Source organism: Anolis sagrei, chromosome 4, assembly GCF_037176765.1.
Source record: "Anolis sagrei isolate rAnoSag1 chromosome 4, rAnoSag1.mat, whole genome shotgun sequence".
NCBI classification, from domain to species: domain Eukaryota; kingdom Metazoa; phylum Chordata; class Lepidosauria; order Squamata; family Dactyloidae; genus Anolis; species Anolis sagrei.
Window position 1 is genome coordinate 153347875 of NC_090024.1, and position 21323 is coordinate 153369197.

The window sequence follows — 21323 nt, forward strand, 5'->3', positions numbered from 1 at the left end:
AAGAAACTCCATGTGATCATCTAAATGAACTGTTTGACTGTAAGGGTTGTATGACAGTGGAATGAGCTGCCTCAGATATGATGGACTCTTCTTCTTAGTGTTAGAGGGGTATCTTTCAGGAGTGCTTCAAAAGTGTATCTCTGAAAGACAGGAAATTCTATGAAAAAAATCACAGAATTTCACCTCTATAATTCCATGATTTCTATTAAATGTAGCTTGCACTTTTCTAAGAAAATATCCATTTAGACTGCTTGTTCATAGACATGAAAGGCCACTGTTTAACTTTTGAATGCCATATATTTTTAAACCCTTATTATTAAATTATTATCGCTATTGTGGTTATTATTACTTACTTTATTCTTATCCTGCCTCTCTCCCCATAGGAGCTCAAGGGAGCTAACAATAACATGACACAACACCACAGAATTTAAAAATAAGACAAATACATATATAAATACATTTTTAAAAATATGAGTGTGGTGGTTATAAAAGTTAAAATACAATTAAAATGCAATAGAAGTACAATTTAAGTTACATTTAAAAGCTAAACATCTCACCAATATCCCACTCACATGGTTCAGAAGGAGAAGCACTTGCTGAAGGTTCTTCTCTAGCCTCCTATTTTTCTATCCCCCTTTTCTATCGCTTGCTCATTTCCCATGCTGTTCCTGAAAAATGTCTGAACTCTATAGAGCAGTTTTTCAGGAAAATTGGGGACTGCATGGGGAAATCAATAAAAGGTGTTGCCACTTCCTTCTTATTCTGCCATTATAAAATAATCAACTGAGTGAAAAACTTTCTAGCCTTCCATAGAAAAAATGCAAGGTCTGGATTCAACCAATGTGATTGTGGTTACCCAATATATGCTGGTATTGACTATCACCATGTGAAGTTAGTGGACTCAAGACAATCAATATGATCACCCACTGTACACACAAGGAAGCATGCTAATTTCATATTTGTATCATAGAATATGCTTCTGACCCACCAAAGCTTTATATGTGTTCATTCCTCCGATGTAATATTTCTTATGTTTCCATTTATCACTTCAAGGAGAAAACTTTCTATCCAATACATTCTTGCCCTTCTCTTTAAAATTCCAAGCACCTGAGTGCATTCCTAGACATACTTAGGAATAAACAGCATTAAATTTAACAAGACCTATTTTTTAGCAGATTATGGCCACCATGTGATCTTACTTAAAATTTTCTGCTTATGTGAAATAACATAATATAGAAATCCTTTAATCTTGCTGTGCCACCCCATCTCCACAAGTAATTCTGTACAAAAAGGCACATGAGGGCTGCATAATCTAATATTGTGTAATGCTGCATATCAGTAGGTTTGGCTGCTAGAGAAATTACCATGCATGTTCCAAAAATATGAATTGCAAATAAAAATGTAATTTCATTTTCTTCCCATAATGGTGATTAAATCCAATCCACCCACTCAAGAAATAAAGCAAGATGCATTATGTTGATATATTCATTCGCTTTAAAGAATAGGAATAAAAAGACTAATTTCACTCACAGATTATTCATTCTGATATATCATTATGTTATCTTTCTTGGTCTGGGATTCTCAATTCCCTAGCAGACATTATAGTCCCTAACCATGTTAGTTGGCAGAAGCATGCCTTAAATGTTAGTACAAAGTTCATTAGCCCACTTTTTGGACTGTAATTACCATCATCCCTCATCACTGAGTAAGCTTGTTATGCCTCCTGCAAACTTTGCCATCTGGAGGGCCATAGGTTCAGCTCTCATCACTGTACAATGCCAGTTGTATCTGTAAGAATTACTTGGGATAAGATTTGGCATGCTTTAGCTACATAGTGGATCTTTCCTCCAAGTAACATGCATAAAACCTTTTGGAGCATTAAGGCCCACCATTTTTCCTGGTTTTTTATGGGTACATGTAGACTTGGGCCCAGGAAAGAGAAATGTGGATTTTCCTTCTAAAACCCTTCACTAAAAAACTAAAAACAGTTGAGGGAATTATCTTTAAATAGGTTGATACCCCCATCACTTCCCTACAGTAAATCTTGTAATCGTGAGAATTCCTAGAGACTACCTGTATGCATTGAAATAAAACAGTTTTCCATTAATATGGCTTAGCATACATAATGCAAAATATATGACTCAAAACACCTTTGTAATTATATCTATTGGAGGCCTGGGTCTGTAAGACATCCACAAGATTGTAAAGTATCTTGTAAATCTCAGATCTACAAGCAGAACACTGTCTGCTAAGTAAGGTATTCAGATTTTAATCGGTATCTCACTTGTCAAGAAGAACGTGAAGATACAATTCTTGAAACCTTTACTCATCTATTACCCAAAATTCAAGAGAACTCTGAACTATTTTTCCCGCAAGATAAGCTGCAACTGTAGTTCAGACCACCTTCTGAACTACATTTAGTAGGCAGATAATCTGGATATGATAAAGAGAGAGCAAAATCCTCGCACTTAGCTAATTTTTCTCAATTAGAACTGTTTCAGAAAGAAGTAGTGTTGTCTACTCTGCCAGGAAGACTTCTCTTTACATAAACAAATGGTCATTATAAAGTTTGCAACCTAAAACAGAAGATTCCAAAAACTCCAAAAATTCCAAAAACTTGAATGTAGACAACAGACTGGCACCAGGTATCAACACGTTTTGTTTCCAACCTCACAACATTGAGACCAAGAGTGAATTAATTTTAGGGAATTTTCTTCATTCTAAGTGAAACCAGTAATTTACATTCTTTGCCATCATCGGCTCTCCTCCCACTCTTTGGGTTGATAGCGCAACATGGGAAAAGGCCCCATCTATGCTGACCATTCAATGTAGTTGAAAACAGGGTTTAAAATTGTGGTGGCCAGACAACAAATTCCCACTAAAGCATGTGAAATTGCGTATCAGTGCTGTGGTTTGTGCAACCATCATCTAGGCCTCAAACTGGTTGCAGGATTACCTATGTAATCATCTACACAGCAAAGACACTTTATTAGCCATATATAAATATGTGAAAGGATGTCATAAGGAAGTGGAAGCAGGCTTGTTTTTTGCTGCCCTGGAAACTAGGACTTGGAGTAATGAGTTCAAATTGCAGGAAAGAAGATTCCACCTGAACATTCGGAAGATCTTCCTGACTATAAGAGCTGTTCAGCAGTGGAACTCTCTTCTTGGGAGTGTGATGGAAGCTCCTTCCTTGGAAGCTTTTAAACAGAGGCCGGATGGCCATCTGTTAGTGGTATTTTAACTGTGCTTTTCCTGCACGGTAGGAGGTTGTACTAGGTGGCCCATGTGGTGTCTTCCAACTCTATTATTCTATGATTAATGGTCAGTGGAGGAGGCCCTGCTCTCGGTCCCACCCCCCTCTCAAGCACAGCTGGTGGGAACGAGAGAGGGGGCCTTCTCCATGATCGCTCCCCGTCTCCGGCACTCCCTCTCTAAAGAAATAAAAACAGCCTCCGCCCTCCTCTCCTTGAAAAAACTTTTGAAGGCGTACTCATGCACTTTAGCATATGGAGAGTAGGAAGACTAAGATATGCTGGGAAACCCATCTGCACTATATGTTGGCTATGATACATTTTTCATAAACAGCTATGTTAGCCATTTTAAATGCAATTCATGTTTAACTGCTTTTAATAATATATGTTTAATGTTCATTTATGTCTTAGTTTTATTATGTCTTAATGTTCATTTATGTCTTAGTTTTATGTCTAATTGGTTTAATACTATCTAGTCCCCATTTCAACATTTACTTCTTTCATTATAAGTTTACTGTTATTATTGTGCATCATTTTGTATTATTCCTGATGTTGTTTGTTACTTTCTAAGGCACCGAATGTTTGCCTGTTTTTGTGCTGTAAACCACCGTGGGTCCCTTTTAGGTGAGAGGTGCGGTCTAGAAATAAAGTGTTATTATTAATCAGTTCACTAGATAATTTTGGCCCATCCAGCCATAATTTAATATCTGGCTCCTGCACTTTTCTATCAGCCCTGTTGTTGCAATTGTTCTGTGCAAGCCCCTGTCTCGCCCCCCTGCTCAGTATATGGCCTTCTGGTTAGGCTATTGGTTGCTTTGATAGTTATGTTTTCATGTTTTGTATTTGAGTTTTAGTGTGTTATATTTTAATTTCTGTCTGACTGGGCTTAGTCTCCCATGTAAGCCGCCTCAGGACCCTTCCAGGAGATGGTGGCGGGATACAAAAATAAAGTTATATTATTATTATTCAATACCAATGTGAAACTGACATAGGTGGCCAGTCTAGATGTGGTTTTATAGAGTGAGAGTGTGGGAGTCACCCTAAGTCACCCACTGGATTCCTTTTAAACGACAACTCCCAGAATATCACAGCCAGCATCGTTATGAATATGGCTATGATAAGAAAAGTAAAATAACATTTTAAAAGGATAGTAGGCTGGGGTTTAGTCTTAGGACTCCATGTGGATCCCCAAATCCATGGACACTCAAGTCCCACTGAATACAAAGGCATAGTGAAAGGACATCCCTTGCACAAAATGGAAAAAATCAAGGTTTACTTTTGGGATTTAAACATATATGTATACACACACACACACACACACACACCACACACACACACCTCTGGAATATACACACACACATTTATTTATTTATGACATTTATATGCCGCCCTTCTCACCCTGAAGGGGACTCAGAGCGGCTTACAAGATATATATACATACAATATATTATATTATTAACATAGTACTATATCAGTATTAAATATTACTATATTGTACTATACCATTATATCGTAATGTTATTAGTAATATTACATTCAATTTAAATATCATATTATTAGTAGCAGTAGTATTATACTGCATTACATTATAATATTATAAATATTATATGTATATACAACATATTATATATTATATTATTAGAATGGCACAGGAGACAAGGTGGAACTGTCCCCTAGCCCGCTCTCTCTTCATACATGTGTGTGTGTGGATAGATAAATATATTTCTAGGTGTGTGACTGAATCTGTGGGTGCAGGATCCGTGGCTGCAGAGAAGAGGCTTGTCAGGGTCCCTCGCCTGTCGCCTTTTCTGCAGTCTTTGCCTCCAAAGAAGGCCAGGCCGGTTTTCTGGCCCCTTCCTTCCATCCTTCCATCCTTCCTTGCGTGCCCAGGCTCAAGGCTCGTCCAGACCGCATCCCTTCCTCCCAGGGAAGCAGCCCCCTCCCCCCTCCCTCTCGGCGTTCCCTCACCGAGCTTCCCGCGGGACTCCTCCAGCTTCTGGATCTGGTTCTCCAGGAAGAGCACGGAGACCCCGAAGGCGAGCACCGCCAAGAGCTGCAACTTGGGCGGCAGCATAATCCGGAGCAGCCCCATCGGCGACAGCCACAGCCGCCGCCGCCGCTGCCCGCCTTGCTCGCACGTCGGCCCGCCCGGCGGGTCACGACATCCCGAAGGAAGGAAGGGGAAGCCGAGCTCCTCACATCCCTCGCCCAGGAACCGTCCTCTCGCCTCAGGAGCCAGCCAGCCAGTCAGCCGGCGCAGCGCCGTCGCCCTCGCGCTCTCCCGGCACGCGCCCGCGCCCCCTCCTCCTCCTCCTCCTCCTCTTGGGCCGCCCAACCGCCAATCTGCGTGCGCTGCTCAGCAACCGAACGCCCGGCCGCGCTCACGCCCACCGCTCCTGCCACTGACCAGCCAGAGAACACGCTCCGCCCCCGACGCTTCCCTCCCATTGGCTGCACCTCTCCACCTCTCGCTTTCCTATTGGCTCCCTACTCAGTCCTCCCGCCCAGAAAGGCGCTTCCTCCTCGCGCACTCACTTCGCCGACCGCCCTCCCGCGCACGCCGCTTCCCGATTGGCCCAACGTACCCGTTACCATGGGTCGCGTTTTGATTGGGCAGCGTCCTTGTCAATCCTCAGACCTTCCTTCGTTATCCCCTGCGAGCATCCTCTTTGATAGTTGTCCCAAGATATGCCTGGGGAAAAAATACGAGTGCAGCACCTGTGATTAAAAGCACGGCGGCCCTTTTGTCACAGGCCAAGCCCACCTCCTATGTTAAAATCCTTCTAAACCGTCTGTCTCTGCCTGCGAGGGGCTGAAAAGCATTTCTCGTTACCGCTCGTATCCGGCAGTGCTTTAGCCACCCTATCGGCTCGGGGGCCTAACCGCTGCTTCCTCTGGTGTTGCCGGTGCCCCGCAGAACGCCAACATGGCGGCGAGGAAGGCAGCGGGAGAGCTGGGCCGCTCTTGGGTGTGGCTGGTGTCGCTGTTGCAGGCGGTAAGTCGAAAGGGCTGCGGGCGATGGCTTTCTGCTCAGGAGGCCGAGGGCCCATCAGGAGAAGTGGGCGCGCTGTCGTGAGCCTTCAAGGCGCCCTAGGCTGAGCCTATCCCTGGTTTCTCTGAGGTGGAGAGAGTATGACTCTCACATTCACACCTAGCTCCAGCAGACAAGAGTCCTTTGTCCCACCCTGGTCTTTCTACAGATATATAAACCCATTTTTCTAGTTCCAACAGACTTCGCTACCTCTGAGGATGCTTGCCATAGATGCAGGCGAAACGTCAGGAGAGAATGCCTCTAGAACATGGCCATATAGCCCGAAAAAACCTACAACAACCCCGTGATTTCGGCCATGAAAGCCTTCGACAATACAGAGTATGACTTACTTCCTGCAGGTCACCCAGTGGATTTGAACCCTGGTTTCCAGAGTCGTCGTCCCACTCTCGATCCTCTGCTGTGGCAAAAAGAGAGAGAAGCGAGGGGCTGCTCTCCTTGCTTATCTGCCAGGTGGGATGCACCAATAAAACACAAGGCAAAGGAAAATTAGCTCACATTCATTAGCTGAACAGAGCAGTTGTTTGTCGCAACCACTCTCCACAGTGAACAGAATGCCATCCTAATAGACCAAAACCCTAGTAACAGTGTTGAGGTCTCTCCCTCCCCTCCCGTTCCAAATATATATTGGAATTATATTCAAAAGGTACAATAAAATGTGATACCAAACAGTTTTTAACAAAGTACATTGGTTGCAGTTAAACATAAAAAAGCCAAGATTATGGCAACAAGAATGATTGACAACTGGCAAATAGAGGGAGAAAACGTGGAGGCCGTGACAGACATTGTATTTCTAGGTGCAAAGATTCCTGCAGACGCAGACTGCAGCCAAGAAACCAGGAGGAGAGCAATGACCAATCTTGATAAAATAGTGAAGAGTAGAGACATCACACTGGCAACAAAGACCCACATAGTTAAAGCAATGGTATTCCCCATAGTCACCTATGGATGTAAGAGCTGGACCGTAGGGAAGGCTGAGCGAAGGAAGATAGATGATTTTGAACTGTGGTGTTGGAGGAAAGTTCTGAGAGTGCCTTGGACTGCGAGAAGATCCAACCAGTCCATCCTCCAGGAAATAAAGCCTGACTGCTCATTGGAGGGAAGGATACTAGAGACAAAGTTGAAGTATTTCTGGCCACATCATGAGAAGACAGGAAAGCTTGGAGAAGATAATGATGCTAGGGAAAATGGAAGGAAAAGGGAAGAGGGGCTGACCAAGGGCAAGATGGATGGATTGTATCCTTGAAGTGACTGGATTGACTTGAAGGAGCTGGGGGTGGTGGCGACCGACAGGGAGCTCTGGCGTGTACTGGTCATGAAGTCACGAAGAGTCGGAAACAACTGAACGAATGAACAACAACAAAACATTATGAATACCATTCAGCCACATTTTACAATATAGAAATCTCAAAGCAAGTTGTAAAAAAACTTGTACTTGGTGGAAGAAAGTGCCAAATTCGTTTAAAACAGGCATACATATTTAAAAACACTTTTTATGGTCTTCAGTTTTGTAGGCCTGTGATACCGTATTTGGATACATGTTTAAATTATAACTTTGTGCTGTTTCATCTAGTGAACTTATAGTCATGCTTTTTATGTATCTGCAGCCAAATTCTGTAAAGTGAGAAATGAAATAGGTCAAAGAGAAGTTTTAGACAACAGACTGAATTTAATTCTTAAGCAATGTATGGGCACAAGAAGAGCTATTTGGGATGGGACCAAAGGCCAGTCTAGCCATTGTTCTGTTCATACAGTGGCCAAACATGATTACCATGGGAAGCTCCCATGAGTACCACATAAGTGCAGGAGTACTCTCATGTTCATATTCCCCAGTAATTGATGTACAGAAGAATGCTCCCTCTGATACTGGAGATAGTATGTATTCATTTTGACTGGTAACCTTCGATTTCCTCATGCCCATCCTATACTAATCTTTCCATTCTGCTTTTAAAGCTCCCAAAGTTGACAACCACTTTTGTTAGCACTATGTGAAATAGTCTTAATAGCATATCATTCAATTTCAGTGAATAAAGCTGGGTGTTAATATTATGAGAATACAAATAATCCTATTTTTAATCTGTTTACCACACCGGGCCTAATTTTGTACACTTTTACTATATCTCCCCTTACTACCTTTTCCTCTGGCTATTTGATCACTTTCATTGTCTTCTCCTACACCTTCTTGAGCTGTATGAATATTTTCAGATGGCATTTTGAATAGTTATAAATTATACTTACACTGTGACTAGTTTTGTTGATATACCTCAATTGCTTTCAGGTATCTGTCTATGGGGCAGAATTATCGTCAGAGGCATGCAGGGACCTGGGCTTCTCAAGTAACCTGCTGTGCAGTTCTTGTGACCTTCTTACCCAGTTTGCTTTGAATCAGCTGGATCCATTGTGCAGAAATTGCTGCCAAGAAGAAGCTCAATCTGAAACTAGAAAGGTATGTTTGATCATTATGTTTGAAATAACTAAGCTGGGCCATAACATAAGATGTGTTGTATTGCATTACTGTCATGTCATGGCCTTGCTTTTATTTTTGTCCCACAGCAGGGACTCAAAGCAGTTAGATGTAAAATTACCAGGTCTAGGGTTCTTTAATTAAAGTTAACGTTAATTACTCCTATATAACTCTAGAAATTTTAGTTTAAAAATCAATTAAAAATGGCTTGTCCTATCAATGCAGTACTGCAACTTTGTCAAAAAAGGAACCATCCCCTTCTCTAAGTAGAGTACAAAAGGCAAGAACTAGTCCATCCCAGAAGCACCTAAAAGAAACACCAACATCTTCTACTTTCTCTGCCATGGCATAGCTCTTGGGCTTTTTGTCTGCCTGATTGGGAAAATGATAATAGCAACCATGGGTGGCTGGCCCCTTTAGGAGGTTGTGATGTTTTCTCTTCTCAATGGAATGATCGTCAGTTTAACCACTGGTTGTATCAGAATCCATCATTTTGGCCCCCAAACTTCCCCTTAACTTAGGCATGAGGTCCACATATACACGAGTATATAACAGGTATGGGCAAACCCAGGCCCTAGAGCTCTTTTCTCAAATCCTCCTCTCTCTCACCGTCATATCCTTCCTTCTATCTTTCCTTCCTCCCTCTTTCTTACTCCCTCCCTCCTTTCCTTCCACCCCTTTCCTCCTTCCCTCTTCCTTCCTTCCTTCCTTCCTTCCTTCACTTTTGTCTTTCCTTCCTTCTCTCTTTCCCCCTTCCCTCCCTCCATTCCCTCCCTCCTCCCCAATTCCCTTCCTTCCTTCCCTCCCTCCCTCCCTTTCTTCCTTCTCTTTTTTTTTACTCCTTTCCTCCTCGGCGATGTTTAGCTGGGAGAAGAGGAGAAGGTAGAGAGAGAATATGAGAACTATGTTTCAAGATTTAAAAGGATGTTGCATTGAGGAGGAGGGGGAAATGCTCTAGAGACCAGGGCACAAGGGAGCAGTGGTTTCAAATGGCAGGGAAAGGGATTCGACTGAAAGGATTAGGAAGAACTTCCTGAGAGTAAGAGCAGTTGGAGAGTGGCATAGGCTGCCTCGGAGTGTAGTGGATCCTCCTTCTCTGGAGGCTTTTCCACAGAGTCTATTGGGAGTGATTTATTGTGCCTTCTTGCGTGGCAGGGGTTGTACTGAATGGCCTTGGGTGTCTCTTCCAGCTCTAGGATTCTATATGAGGAGTAGGCAATATGGGGTCTAATTGATACACTTTTTCTCTCCCGTCGACCATTTCATCCTGACTAAGGTGAACCCTTTTGGGATCACATGTTCCCCATCTTTCCTTCACTTTCTGCCTCCAAAAAAGAGGAGGATGGGGAGGAAAGGGCATGGAGGGGGCTTTAGGAGAACCCTTTTCCTCCTGGCCCACCCACCCCACTCCAGCCCACCATATGGTCCCAAGTTTAAAAGTTTGCCCATGCCTGGTATATACAATAACTTTTAGCAGCTATGTTAATCTAGACTGTTGACATAGCCTTTGTTACTGTTAGTGATATTCCCGATTCTTGAATATCAAGGTTCTGTTTCTGAAAGGTTATTCGTTTTCAGAAATTTGATCAAAAAGCATAACAAAATCTGTGAGAGAAGGCTGGACAGCTTCAGAACATTAAACCAAATGCACAGCATTAAAACAAATTATGGCTTGCTGATTTATTTTGTTTTTACCAGTTAATCAAGTTCCTTTAAAATAGAAAGTATTTTGAGCTTTAATGTATTCAGAAGCTAAGTGAACTATACTTATTGATAGTGTAATGAAGTCAGATTACATGCAGTGCAAAAGATATTACAGATTTTAAGTGGTTTCTGCTTTTGTGGTAAAAGTAGCTGTTGAGTAATATGGAGTCTCTTTCTGCCTTATAATAAAATATTTATGGTGCTCACAGGGACCAGTCCAAATATTGTTAAATACATTTTGAAATCCCTTTTTAATATCAAGGTTTCACATCAAATACCACTAGTTTCTATTACTTTTTTTCACAAAAGTCCTACATTGCTTTGAGCATTTGATTATGGTAATGGAGATTCTGTAACTAAGAAATTAGGGGAAAAATAGGACTTAGGGTAAGGTGTAATTGCAAAAGAACTAGATGAAATCAAGTATAAATATGTATTCTTGAATACCAAAGTTAAGATCGTTTGTGGATTGTATTGACAATTTCATAGAATTATAGAGTAATGGAGTTGGAAGAGACCACAAGGATTATCCAGTCCAAACCCTTGCCATGCAGGAAAACACAATCAAAACAGATAGCTATCCCGCCTCTATTTGAAAGCCTCCACAGAAAGAGACTCCATCACACTTCAGGGCAGTGTATTCTACTGTCAGGCTGTTCTCACCTTCATGAGATTTTTCCTAATGTTTAGGTGAAATCTCTGAATACTATGGATTCCCAGTGACTAATAAATGAGTCTGAGAGTATATCAAGCATGAACCCGTCCTAGAACCCAAAAATGACTAAACGGAGACTATTCTGGCCACGCCATCAATGTTTATGAGTCATTAGAAAATATGATAGTGTGTGGTAAAATGGAAGACAAGAGGCTGTAAGCAGAGCTAAGCAATTTGAAGAACCAGGGTAGGCATGTTGTGAGGATGTTTCACTCTTATGGTTCCCATAAGTCAAAGTTGACTTGATGGCAATTAACAACAATAGTTAGAAGAGAAGACCAAATGAGTTTCACTTTTTGCTTAGCTATCTTTGGCAGCACAGTCTAATGCACAGTCTTAACAACACAGAACTATTCTCCAGAGAATTAGCGTACTATCACTATAATGTACAAGAGTTAACTTGTTTGTATTGAAGATGTACGTGGGTGAACTAGGTTGGCTTAAGAAACTATTCCTAGCACTTAGGTTCAGTTGGAGTAAAGGAAATCCTTATAAGCCGTATGGAGGAGGGAGACAACATGCATATGTTAGCATTCAAATTGTATAAAGCAAACTGAACATGGAAAATTTTGCTCACCGAATGCATACCCTCTACTCCCAGTTTCCTTCACCAGTCCTTCCAGCAGCAGACCAGGACTGGACTCTCACATAAATATTACAGCATTAGACTTGGGCATCCATGCCTTCTGAACCCAGTTTCCCATCTAGTGTTACTCAACTGACAAATCAGAAACGCCACCACCACTAAAAAAAAAATGAAAGGGGAGATGAAATTAAGGGAATTTAAAAAAAGATCCTCCCATGATTTTTCAATTCCTTTTTTCCTAACTTTTGTGCATGTTGTGTTGTTTAAGCAGGTAAAACTTAGCTGGATGTGTGTGGTTTTTACTTGATTTGTACCCACTGAGAATCAACATAGCTTTGTACAAGAGTAACCTGCTATTTTTAGTAGATGAGTTCTCAATATTCATTATGCTGAGAGTACCCTGTGGGTATTCCTGTTGATTCAGAGAAGGTCTTCAATCAAGTGCCCTTGAATTGTATGCTCAGTGTTTCAGAAATTCTCCGCTGCAGGGAATAAAATTTGTTATCTCAAACTTATTTATAGAAGCTTCAGGGTTGCATTGCTTACAAATGGAAGCTGCTCTGAATATTTTATCTTTTAAAAAGACATGAGCGAAAACTGCCTTCCTTTTCATTATTTTTTAGCAAATGACACTCCTTTGTTTTAACCTGACAACAGTTACAGCTCTTTAAAAAATCATATTTTTTTACCAAACAACTGTCTTACGGGCAGCAGAAAGCAAGACTAGCCTCTTCAAGGTGTTGTTCTCAGCTGGTCTAGATGCCATGATCAACCATAGTCTGTTATGACAGGAATAAACCATTGCAAACCTCAATTTAACATACTCCTTCTCTTTCTTTGGTTTATCTATGAAGAAACTAGAGGCATTCACTTCCCATTTTGATTATGTGATCATTCCATCCCAATCTAAAAACAACATGTGGTTAATTTTAACCACATATGGAATTGAACATTTCTGATGCTCCACAGGTAGGGCTGCCAGGTTGAATAACCATGAACAGTTCATGGATCAGGAAGAAGTACAGTAAAGATCTATCAGGCAGAACAACAGCACATCTTCTTCACACCTCCCAATCCACATTTTAGCAGTTACAGCTATTTACTGTCCAGTTGAGGGGAGGCATGAACAACATCCTGTAACTACATAGATGCCCAGCTTGTGCATTAATTACCTCTTCCCAGTCCAGGTTCTGTTAATGGTTAGTTAACAGGAGCCCCATCCTATAGTCAGCCTGATAACCTCAACCAGTAGGGAAGAAGGTTATTTGAAGCTTGTTCTTGTCAAATGATTTATTATGGCAGTCTTTATTAGTCAGTTGTCCTGGAGAACAGAAAGAAAGCACTGGCATGTGCAGGAGATTATTTCAGACAGTTTGGAGATTATGATAAACTTTTCTTTTTGAATAGAATAACATTGTACATAACTGATCCACTCTTCCTTTAATGCAGATGCCCCTATTCTGTATGCTACCAGATTATGATCATGTTCCAGACAATAATTATTTCTCCTGAATAATTGGTTATTTGTCTCCAATCAAATCTGGCGGTGTGACTTTTGGAAATATCCCTTTCTCTATATTTAGAGATACCTTAGCAGTTTTTTCATCCTGGTGACATCAGGTCCTTTCCAAAATGTAACCTGACAACAGTTGTGGAGGTCCTGGCTCAATATGAATTTCTCTGATAATTGCATTATTAGTTACAACTTCAGCTCACTGACTTAAGATGTATGTGACCCAATTTTTAAATTATGCCTTCAGCTTAAACTTTGTTTTGGTTAAAAATAAGAACTGGATTTAAATATCTAACTTCATTTGCTCATTCTTCTTTGTCCCAAGGGCGCAGATGCCATAATTATCAGGGAAAGCATCCATCTCCCATTAGTGATAATTTCCAGTGCATTTTATATTTTCCCACTATACAAAATGTCCGTGAATTTGGATGGTGAGCTAAAACCAGATACATTTTCTATGGTAACAGATTAACAGGGAAATAATGAGAAATTATTCTAACAGAATGCTGGTAGTTTTTTTAAGGGATGGATCCCATATTGGACATATGTGTGGGTGGTGAGAAGAAGCAGAAAACAGTCAGGACTGTTTTTAAAAATGTTTTATTATTTGTAAAATGGTACACAAAACAGGAAAATTAATCAAAGCAAGTAGCACTTTTTAATATGTAGTGAGTCAATTGAAATAACACACACCGCTGTTATTCTTATTATATCTAATAACCATAATAAGGAGCATAGATTTATTTTTCCCAATTAAAGTTATTCATTTGAAGAAGGTATAGCAAAGAATTCTTTACTGGTGTATGCAAGAAAAGTTTCTGTAAACACATTTCTTCCCCCCATCCCCTAAGACTGAGTCCCCTCCGGGGTGAGAAAGGCAGAGTAGAAATGTGGTAAATAAATAAGATGATTGTTGTCATCATTTATTTATATAGTGCAAACATGAGCCAACAATGTGGTGCGGCGACAAAAAAGGCCAATGGGATTTTGGCCTGCATCAATAGGAGTATAGTGTCTAAGTCCAGGGAAGTCATGCTACCCCTCTATTCTGCCTTGGTCAGACCACACCTGGAATATTGTGTCCAATTCTGGGCTCCATAATTGAAGAGAGATATTGACAAGTTGGAAAGTGTCCAGAGGAAGGCGACTGAAATGATCAAGGGTCTGGAGAACAAGCCCTATGAGGAGCAGCTTAAAGAGCTGGCATTTTTAGCTTGAAAAAGAGTGAGAGGAGACATGATAGCCATGTATAAATATGTTAGAGGAAGTCATAGGGTGGAGGGAGCAAGCAAGCTTGTTTTCTCCTGCCCTGGAGACTAGGACACGGAACAATGGCTTCAAACTACAAGAAAGGAGATTCTATCTGAACATTAGGAAGAACTTCCTGACTGTGAGAGCCATTCAGCAGTGGAACTCTGCCCCGTAGTGTGGTGGAGGCTCCTTCTTTGGAAGCTTTTAAACCGAGCCTGGATGACCATCTGTTGGGGGTGCTTTGAATGCAATTTTCCTGCTTCTTGGCAGGGGGTTGGACTTCCAACTCTATGATTCTATCAAAGTTTTATGATCTGAATGTTCTTACCTTTAAAATGGATAATATGAGACAATTTCAAAGGACTGAAATTTTTGGTTGATATTTATGCACTCCTGGAATGCTTCTTCCAATAGACAATGAAGCCACATAAGAAGCAGGGTCCTTCCTCTAGTCTAGCTTAAGGGGAAAGGGTTTTGTTAATTTGTCTCATAGTGAATAAAACCTATAATAAAAAGTAGGCTAGCTTCCTTATACTGGGATGTCATGGTTTTCACTAATGAGAAAGTCCAAAATCAGTGGGATTTTGCTTAAGAGACAAGTATGATACACAGCCTGACAATTTCTGTAACACAGTGGTATCCAAACTTTGGTCCTCCAGGTGTTTTGGGTTGCAACACCCAAAGGTCATAGCCAGCTTCAGCTCCCAGGAATCCTGGGAGCTGAAGTTCAAAACATCTGGTGGACCAAAGTTTGGGAAACACTGCTTGTAACAGATAAAACTGCAAGGTTAATCAAACACATGGCAGAATGGGTGCAAGTAGCATTTCTGGTGACCCTTCAAACATGCCTATTCATATATCCTCCTAAATTGGTCTTCCATCCTTTCTTGTGCACTGGGTTACTGAAGAATGTTGTAAAGCAAATAATGTTTCATTTGAAAGAGTTCTTATTAAGTACAAATTCAAGAAAAAATGATGATATGAGGTCAGGACTGTTAGGCCAAGTATCAAGAGAGTAACAAGCATATTTACACATTTACAAATTGGATAAGGGGAGAGTTTTAAAAATGCATTGTTTCGTTACCGGGATAATCACTAATATGAAAACTGCTGCAGATATTAGTGGTTATTAGTATGTAATCACACTTATGTCATGAATGCCCACTTTGATAAGTAAAAATTATGACTTAAATGTAACGTATTGTTCTGTCCATTTTAGAATATAGGAATTTGTTACTCATATGGGAAACACAGGTATGCCCAAGTGGGGTTTTGTTCACCCAAAGATGTATGTACAAATAAAGTTTCTGATTATTTTATTTATTTATTTATTATTTAAACTTATATGCCGCCACTCCCCTGGGGCTCGGAGCGGCTTACAAAAATAGCTAAAATCTAACAAAATTTAAAAGCAGTTTAAAACAATTTAAAAACAACAATATAAAACATTAAAAGCCTGTCGAAACAGGTATGTCTTACATGCCCTGCGGAAAGCTGGTAAGTCCCGCAAGGCACGGACTTCAAGTGGCAGAGTATTCCAGAGCGATGGTGCCACTGCTGTGAAGGCTCTGCGTCTGGTTGCTGTTAGACGCAAGGTCTTGACACTGGCGACTTCCAATAGATCTTGGTCCTCAGAACGGAGGGATCTCTGGGATTGGTAGGGGGTGAGGCGGTCCCTCAGATACATCGGCCCCAGACCATGCAAGGCCTTAAAGGTGAGTACCATCACTTTGAAAGTGATCCGGTGCTCAATTGGTAACCAATGCAGCTGTAGTAAGATTGGTGTTATGTGACATCTCATCGGAGTTCCTGCAAGAAGCCGAGCAGCTGCATTTTGTACCAACTTGAGCTTCCGGATCACCAACAGAGGAAGGCCAATGTAGAGGGCGTTACAGTAGTCCAGTCTTGAGATGACCGTGGCCTGGATCACCGTAGCTAAGTCGTCCCTGGACAGGTAGGGGGCCAGCTGTATAGCCTGCCGCAGATGAAAGAAGGCGGTTCTGCTAACGGCGGAGACCTCGGCCTCCATCGTCAGTAGAGGGTCCAAAAGGACTCCTAGACTCTTTACCAATGATGACGGGCGTAGCGCCTCGCCATCCAGGGTAGGCAGCTGGATGTCCCCACTGCCCGGTCGCCCCAGCCATAGGATCTCCGTCTTTGCTGGATTCACCCTCAACCTGCTGGCACGCAGCCATCCAGTAACGGCCTCGAGGCACTGATGGAAACAATCGGGTAAAGAGTCCGGTCGGCCTTCCATCTTCAGCACCAGCTGAGTGTCATCGGCGTACTGATAACACTCAAGCCCAAAACCTCGAACCAGCTGAGCAAGTGGTCGCATATAGATGTTAAATAACAGAGGGGAGAGAATGGCCCCCTGAGGAACCCCACAAGATAGAGGGGACCTCTCAGAGACTAGGCCTCCCCTCTCCACTCGCTGTCCACGGCTGTGAAGAAAGGAAGACAGCCAGTTTAAAGCTGTCCCCCTGACTCCAGCAACAGCAAGGTGGTGGGTCAAAAGATTGCGGTCGACTGTGTCAAATGCTGCTGTGAGATCCAATAACACAAGCAGCGCTGACCCGCCCTGGTCAAGCTGGCATCGAAGGTGATCTGTGATGGAGACCAGTACAGTCTCTGTCCCATGCCCCGCACGGAAGCCGGACTGGAAGGGATCTAGTCTGGCTGTGTCGTCTAGGAATTGCTGCAACTGCTCCGCTGCTGCCATCTCAATCACCTTGCCCAGGAACGAGAGATTCGAAACTGGACGGTAACTGGAGGGAACCGAAGGATCTAAATCTGGTTTCTTCAGCAGGGGAGAGACCACCGCCTCTTTTAAACCCTCTGGAAAAACTCCTTGCTCAAGGGAGCTGTTTATAATCTTCAACAGAGGGCCGCGTAATCCCTCCAAGCAGGATTTCACCAACCAAGAGGGACATGGATCGAGGGAGCAAGTGGTCGGTCTAGCTGCAGCTATGAGCCTATCGACAGCCCCTGCATCCAGTGGGATGAACCGGTCGAGGATGGGCCCAGCAAGTGGCCACGGAGTCTCAAGTTCTCTCACTGTATCAACTGTGACAGGGAGGTCCCGGTGAAATAGCGAGATCTTGTCTGCAAAGTAGCTGTGAAAAACCTCGGCTGAAGGGGCCTGATCACCACTTTTTGGGATGGTAGGAACTGTCGTTAGAGATCGAATTATTTTGAACAATTTTGCCGGGCGTGAGCTAGCAGACGCTATCAAAGAAGCATAATATACTCATTTTGCCTCGGTGATAGCATGCTCATAGGCCTCCCTAAATGCCTCATAAGCTGATCTCGATGCTCCGCCACGGAGTTCTTGCTACACGCCCTCCAGACACCTCTTTTCCCGCTTCATCAGTCGAAGTTCCTCGGTGAACCAAGGAGACCCATTTCGGTGGGGTCTGAGAGGGCGTCTAGGGGCGATCTCATCGAGTGCATTGGGTAGCCTGATGTTCCATGTGTCCACCTGCAGATCGATCGAGTCGCTGGCAGGCTCCAGATCCCTCAGAGCATTCAGGAACCTACTGGGTTCCATAAGTCTCCTTGGGCGAGCCCAAATTGGCTCGGCGCCCTTGCAGTGTGGGTAGGCATGCTCCAACCGGACTCTCAGGGCGCAGTGATCCGACCATGGAACCTCTATTGTGGAGGCTTGGGTCACTTGAATTCCTGAGCTAAAAATCAAATCTAGTGTGTGTCCCGCCCGATGCGTGGGCCCAGTACTACAAAGCGAGAGTCCTAGTGTCTCCATGGTAGACACTAGGTCCACAGCCGCTAATGAACAAGAGTGTGCATCAGCGTGGACATTGAAATCCCCCAATACGATAAGTCTGGGGAACCTCAAGGACCACTCCGACACAGTCTCAAGTAGTTGGGATAGGCTGCCTGCTGGTGCGCTAGGCGTACGGTACACCAGCAGAAAGGCTGTGCTCTCACAGGAATCCCACACCAGGCCAACACTTTCAATGCCAGAGATGCTCAGCACAGGGACTGCCCTAAGAGAAAAACTTTCTCGGGCGAGCATAGTCACCCCCCCCCCCCCCCGCCTCCCAGTCCGCATCTGGTGAGTGATTGCATAACCTGGAGATGTTATTTCCTGGAGTAGGATCTCATCCCCCTCTTGGATCCAAGTTTCTGTAATACACACTAGGTCAGCTCCCTGATCATTAAGAAAATCCCTGATGGTAGCAGTTTTGTTCCTTATGGACCTAGCATTCATTAACACCAGAGTAGGAGGGGAGGAAACTGGTTGCCTGTCACAGATGTACCTGGGGATAGGCCGCAGGTCAGAGGGGGGCCGAGTCTCCCGCCGACTCAACCTCCCTCTAGTATTTGGCCTGCGCCTACCGTCATACCTCCCCCTCCCAGAGATCGTAGGAATCCCCATGCATAGGCCTACTTAGCTCCAGAAAGCAACTCCAAATGGAAATATGTCCTTAGCCTCAATAGGTTGTTCACCAACAATTAAATTATTTCCTTAGAGCAGTTGAAACTATGTAATAGACTGAATTTTTTTAAAAAGCATCAGAACAAAATAACTCATTGTACCAACCTGCTTAAGCAAATAAAAGCAGTTTTGGCATTTCACTTATAATAGTGAGATGCCAGAAGCCATTTCTGCACTTACTCCTTGACCTACCTGAAGGTAGGGGAATGCTGTAATGATGGTTTTCATTTTTGCAGGTTCTGAAATGGCAGTTCTTTGAGTACTTGGTTCTAAACTATAGATGACTTTAAAACTTAAAACCAGCACTTTGGTTTGTACATAGAGTGAACTTCAGCAATGTAAGTATGTACCTTGTCATTGGTATTGGTTATTAATATAGCCATCAAATACTGCCGCATTTGAAGCTTCTGAGAAGTCTCAGATGTACAGTATAGTCTGATCCAAATTGTATAAGATTATGGGTAAATGTGGCCAGGATATAACTGTGTTGAAAGGAGCTGAAGCTAACACATCATTAGGGGACAGATAATGCTTTGTCCCACTGATTATACTTGTACATTCAATGATAAATCTAGTAGTGCTTCCATCCACTCCACTGAGTCTGATCCTTCTGGAGGAACAGAATCGTCTCCAGGTCTGATTGCAGACACCTATCAAGAATTCCCATTGCTTTGCATTAAATTGATGAAGAAAAAAATAATTGGGTGTTGTCAGCATATTTGATGAAAACTTATTTGAAATGATTTCCCTCAGCTGTTTATGTAAATGTTCAACAGATTGGGGCGCAATGTAAAGCCCAGCAGAATTTCAAAGTATAAGTCATAGTCTCTTGGTGTCTTTGGTATCAAAAGCAAGGAGAGGAGCCAAGATTTGGCAATTTTCAGGAATGATACGAAACATTTAACACAATATTCATGAAACAAAATTTAATTAATAGTACAGATGTCACATTTCTAAAGGCTAGACCGTGTCTTTTTCCCTGGAGGAAGCTTTGGAATAATTTTCTAGTCTCAAGGAACCCCTACATAAAAATTAGTATATCTACAGCTCACGTAGGAGTTGGAGGAGTTTAGCTTTCTAGTCTTTCATAGATGATACAATTCTCTTTTGTCTTCCACTTGCAGTGGCTGTTCTCAAAGCAGCCACCTCCATTATTACTGTTTCCATTACTAGCCTGTCTCTGCTACTATCATCTCCTCACCCTAGCTGTGCCCAAATTGATGTTCCTTGTCTTTGTTTTTTCCAATGTCATACAAGAGGTTTCCATGGCTGAACAGGGATTCGAACCCTTGTCTCAAATAATCCAACTCTTGAAACAGTACACCATTCTGAGGCTAATCTTAAATACTTATACTTGCAAAAGTTGGTTTCCTTGGGGGATGTTTCCTCTATTTGTGCTTATATGGCATTAAGCTTCTCAATTGCTGTCATTTCTATTTTGTCAGGTAAAGCCCATTTTACTTCTGCTGTTTCAAATGATTAAATCAAAATAAGGCTTCAGATTAAATACAGCTATTTGGACTAAAAGAAGGAAGATGCTTATGTTGGAATTATGTTCATCACTTAAGCTTATTCATTGTACATTATCAAAACAATCTATAGCTTTTAAAGAATTGAAGAATTGACATTTCCATTGCAAATCAGAGATCAAGTAAATTATCCATTTAGATTATGGTTGACTTGCTCTATGCACACACTACAGGAAGCATATAGAGGTAGAAAATAGATTTGGCCATCATAATTCCTCTTACCCTCTCACTTATGTCAGTCATCTGATAGCAACTGACAATTATTTCTTCTGTATGAACGGACCCTGCCCTATCTGGTTGGCTGCCTCCTCCTGGAAGTAAGAATCGAAAATGACTTGAAGACACAAAACAATATAATTTAAGATTATATCACTGGATTAATACTTCTTTGAGTGTCGAATTAAGACTGTAATATTAACTATTTAATTATATTCATATGGCTAATGAGAAAAAAATCATGTAGAGTTACAGCACACTGCAGATCATTCCATGATTGCTGTGAGAAGCATTTGCAATATCAAGTACCTTCCACACTGTTACTTAATATATCATTTTAATATTCTGCAATTGTGATTATATCAGTTGACCTGAGAGTAGCCCAGAGATGTGTGCCGAGAAACGTGATTCAGATGCTGAATCAGTAACGGGATAAATCAGATGCACATTTGAACAAAGATTGCCATATTTTCACTCAAATACAATTTCTGCATATTCTTACAACTTGATTGAGGAACTGGAGTTATGAAATTCATGTAAATGCTAGGTGATAGTTAAGATCACATTTTCCTTCTTCACCTGA

At 42.1% G+C, this 21323-nt stretch overlaps 2 protein-coding genes across 3 annotated transcripts in view; one reads left to right on the forward strand and one right to left on the reverse strand.

The window, feature by feature from the left end:
• The window catches only part of HS2ST1 (heparan sulfate 2-O-sulfotransferase 1), a 112260-nt gene extending 106636 nt beyond the window's left edge, over nt 1-5624 (reverse strand). Inside the window, exon 1 of one of the 2 annotated variants that reach the window (XM_060773883.2) lies at nt 5223-5624. In XM_060773883.2, coding sequence (XP_060629866.1) covers nt 5223-5346 — 124 coding nt within the window. In that variant the 5' untranslated portion in view covers nt 5347-5624. The remainder of the gene's footprint in view (nt 1-5222) is intronic. The other variant, XM_060773884.2, reaches the window with a different exon arrangement.
• A 509-nt stretch (nt 5625-6133) lies between these two features.
• SELENOF (selenoprotein F) overlaps nt 6134-21323 on the forward strand; it is a 33097-nt gene continuing 17907 nt past the window's right edge. Inside the window, exons 1-2 of the mRNA XM_060773885.2 lie at nt 6134-6249; nt 8582-8749. Of these exons, the coding sequence (XP_060629868.1) occupies nt 6181-6249; nt 8582-8749 (237 nt within the window). The 5' untranslated portion in view covers nt 6134-6180. The remainder of the gene's footprint in view (nt 6250-8581; nt 8750-21323) is intronic.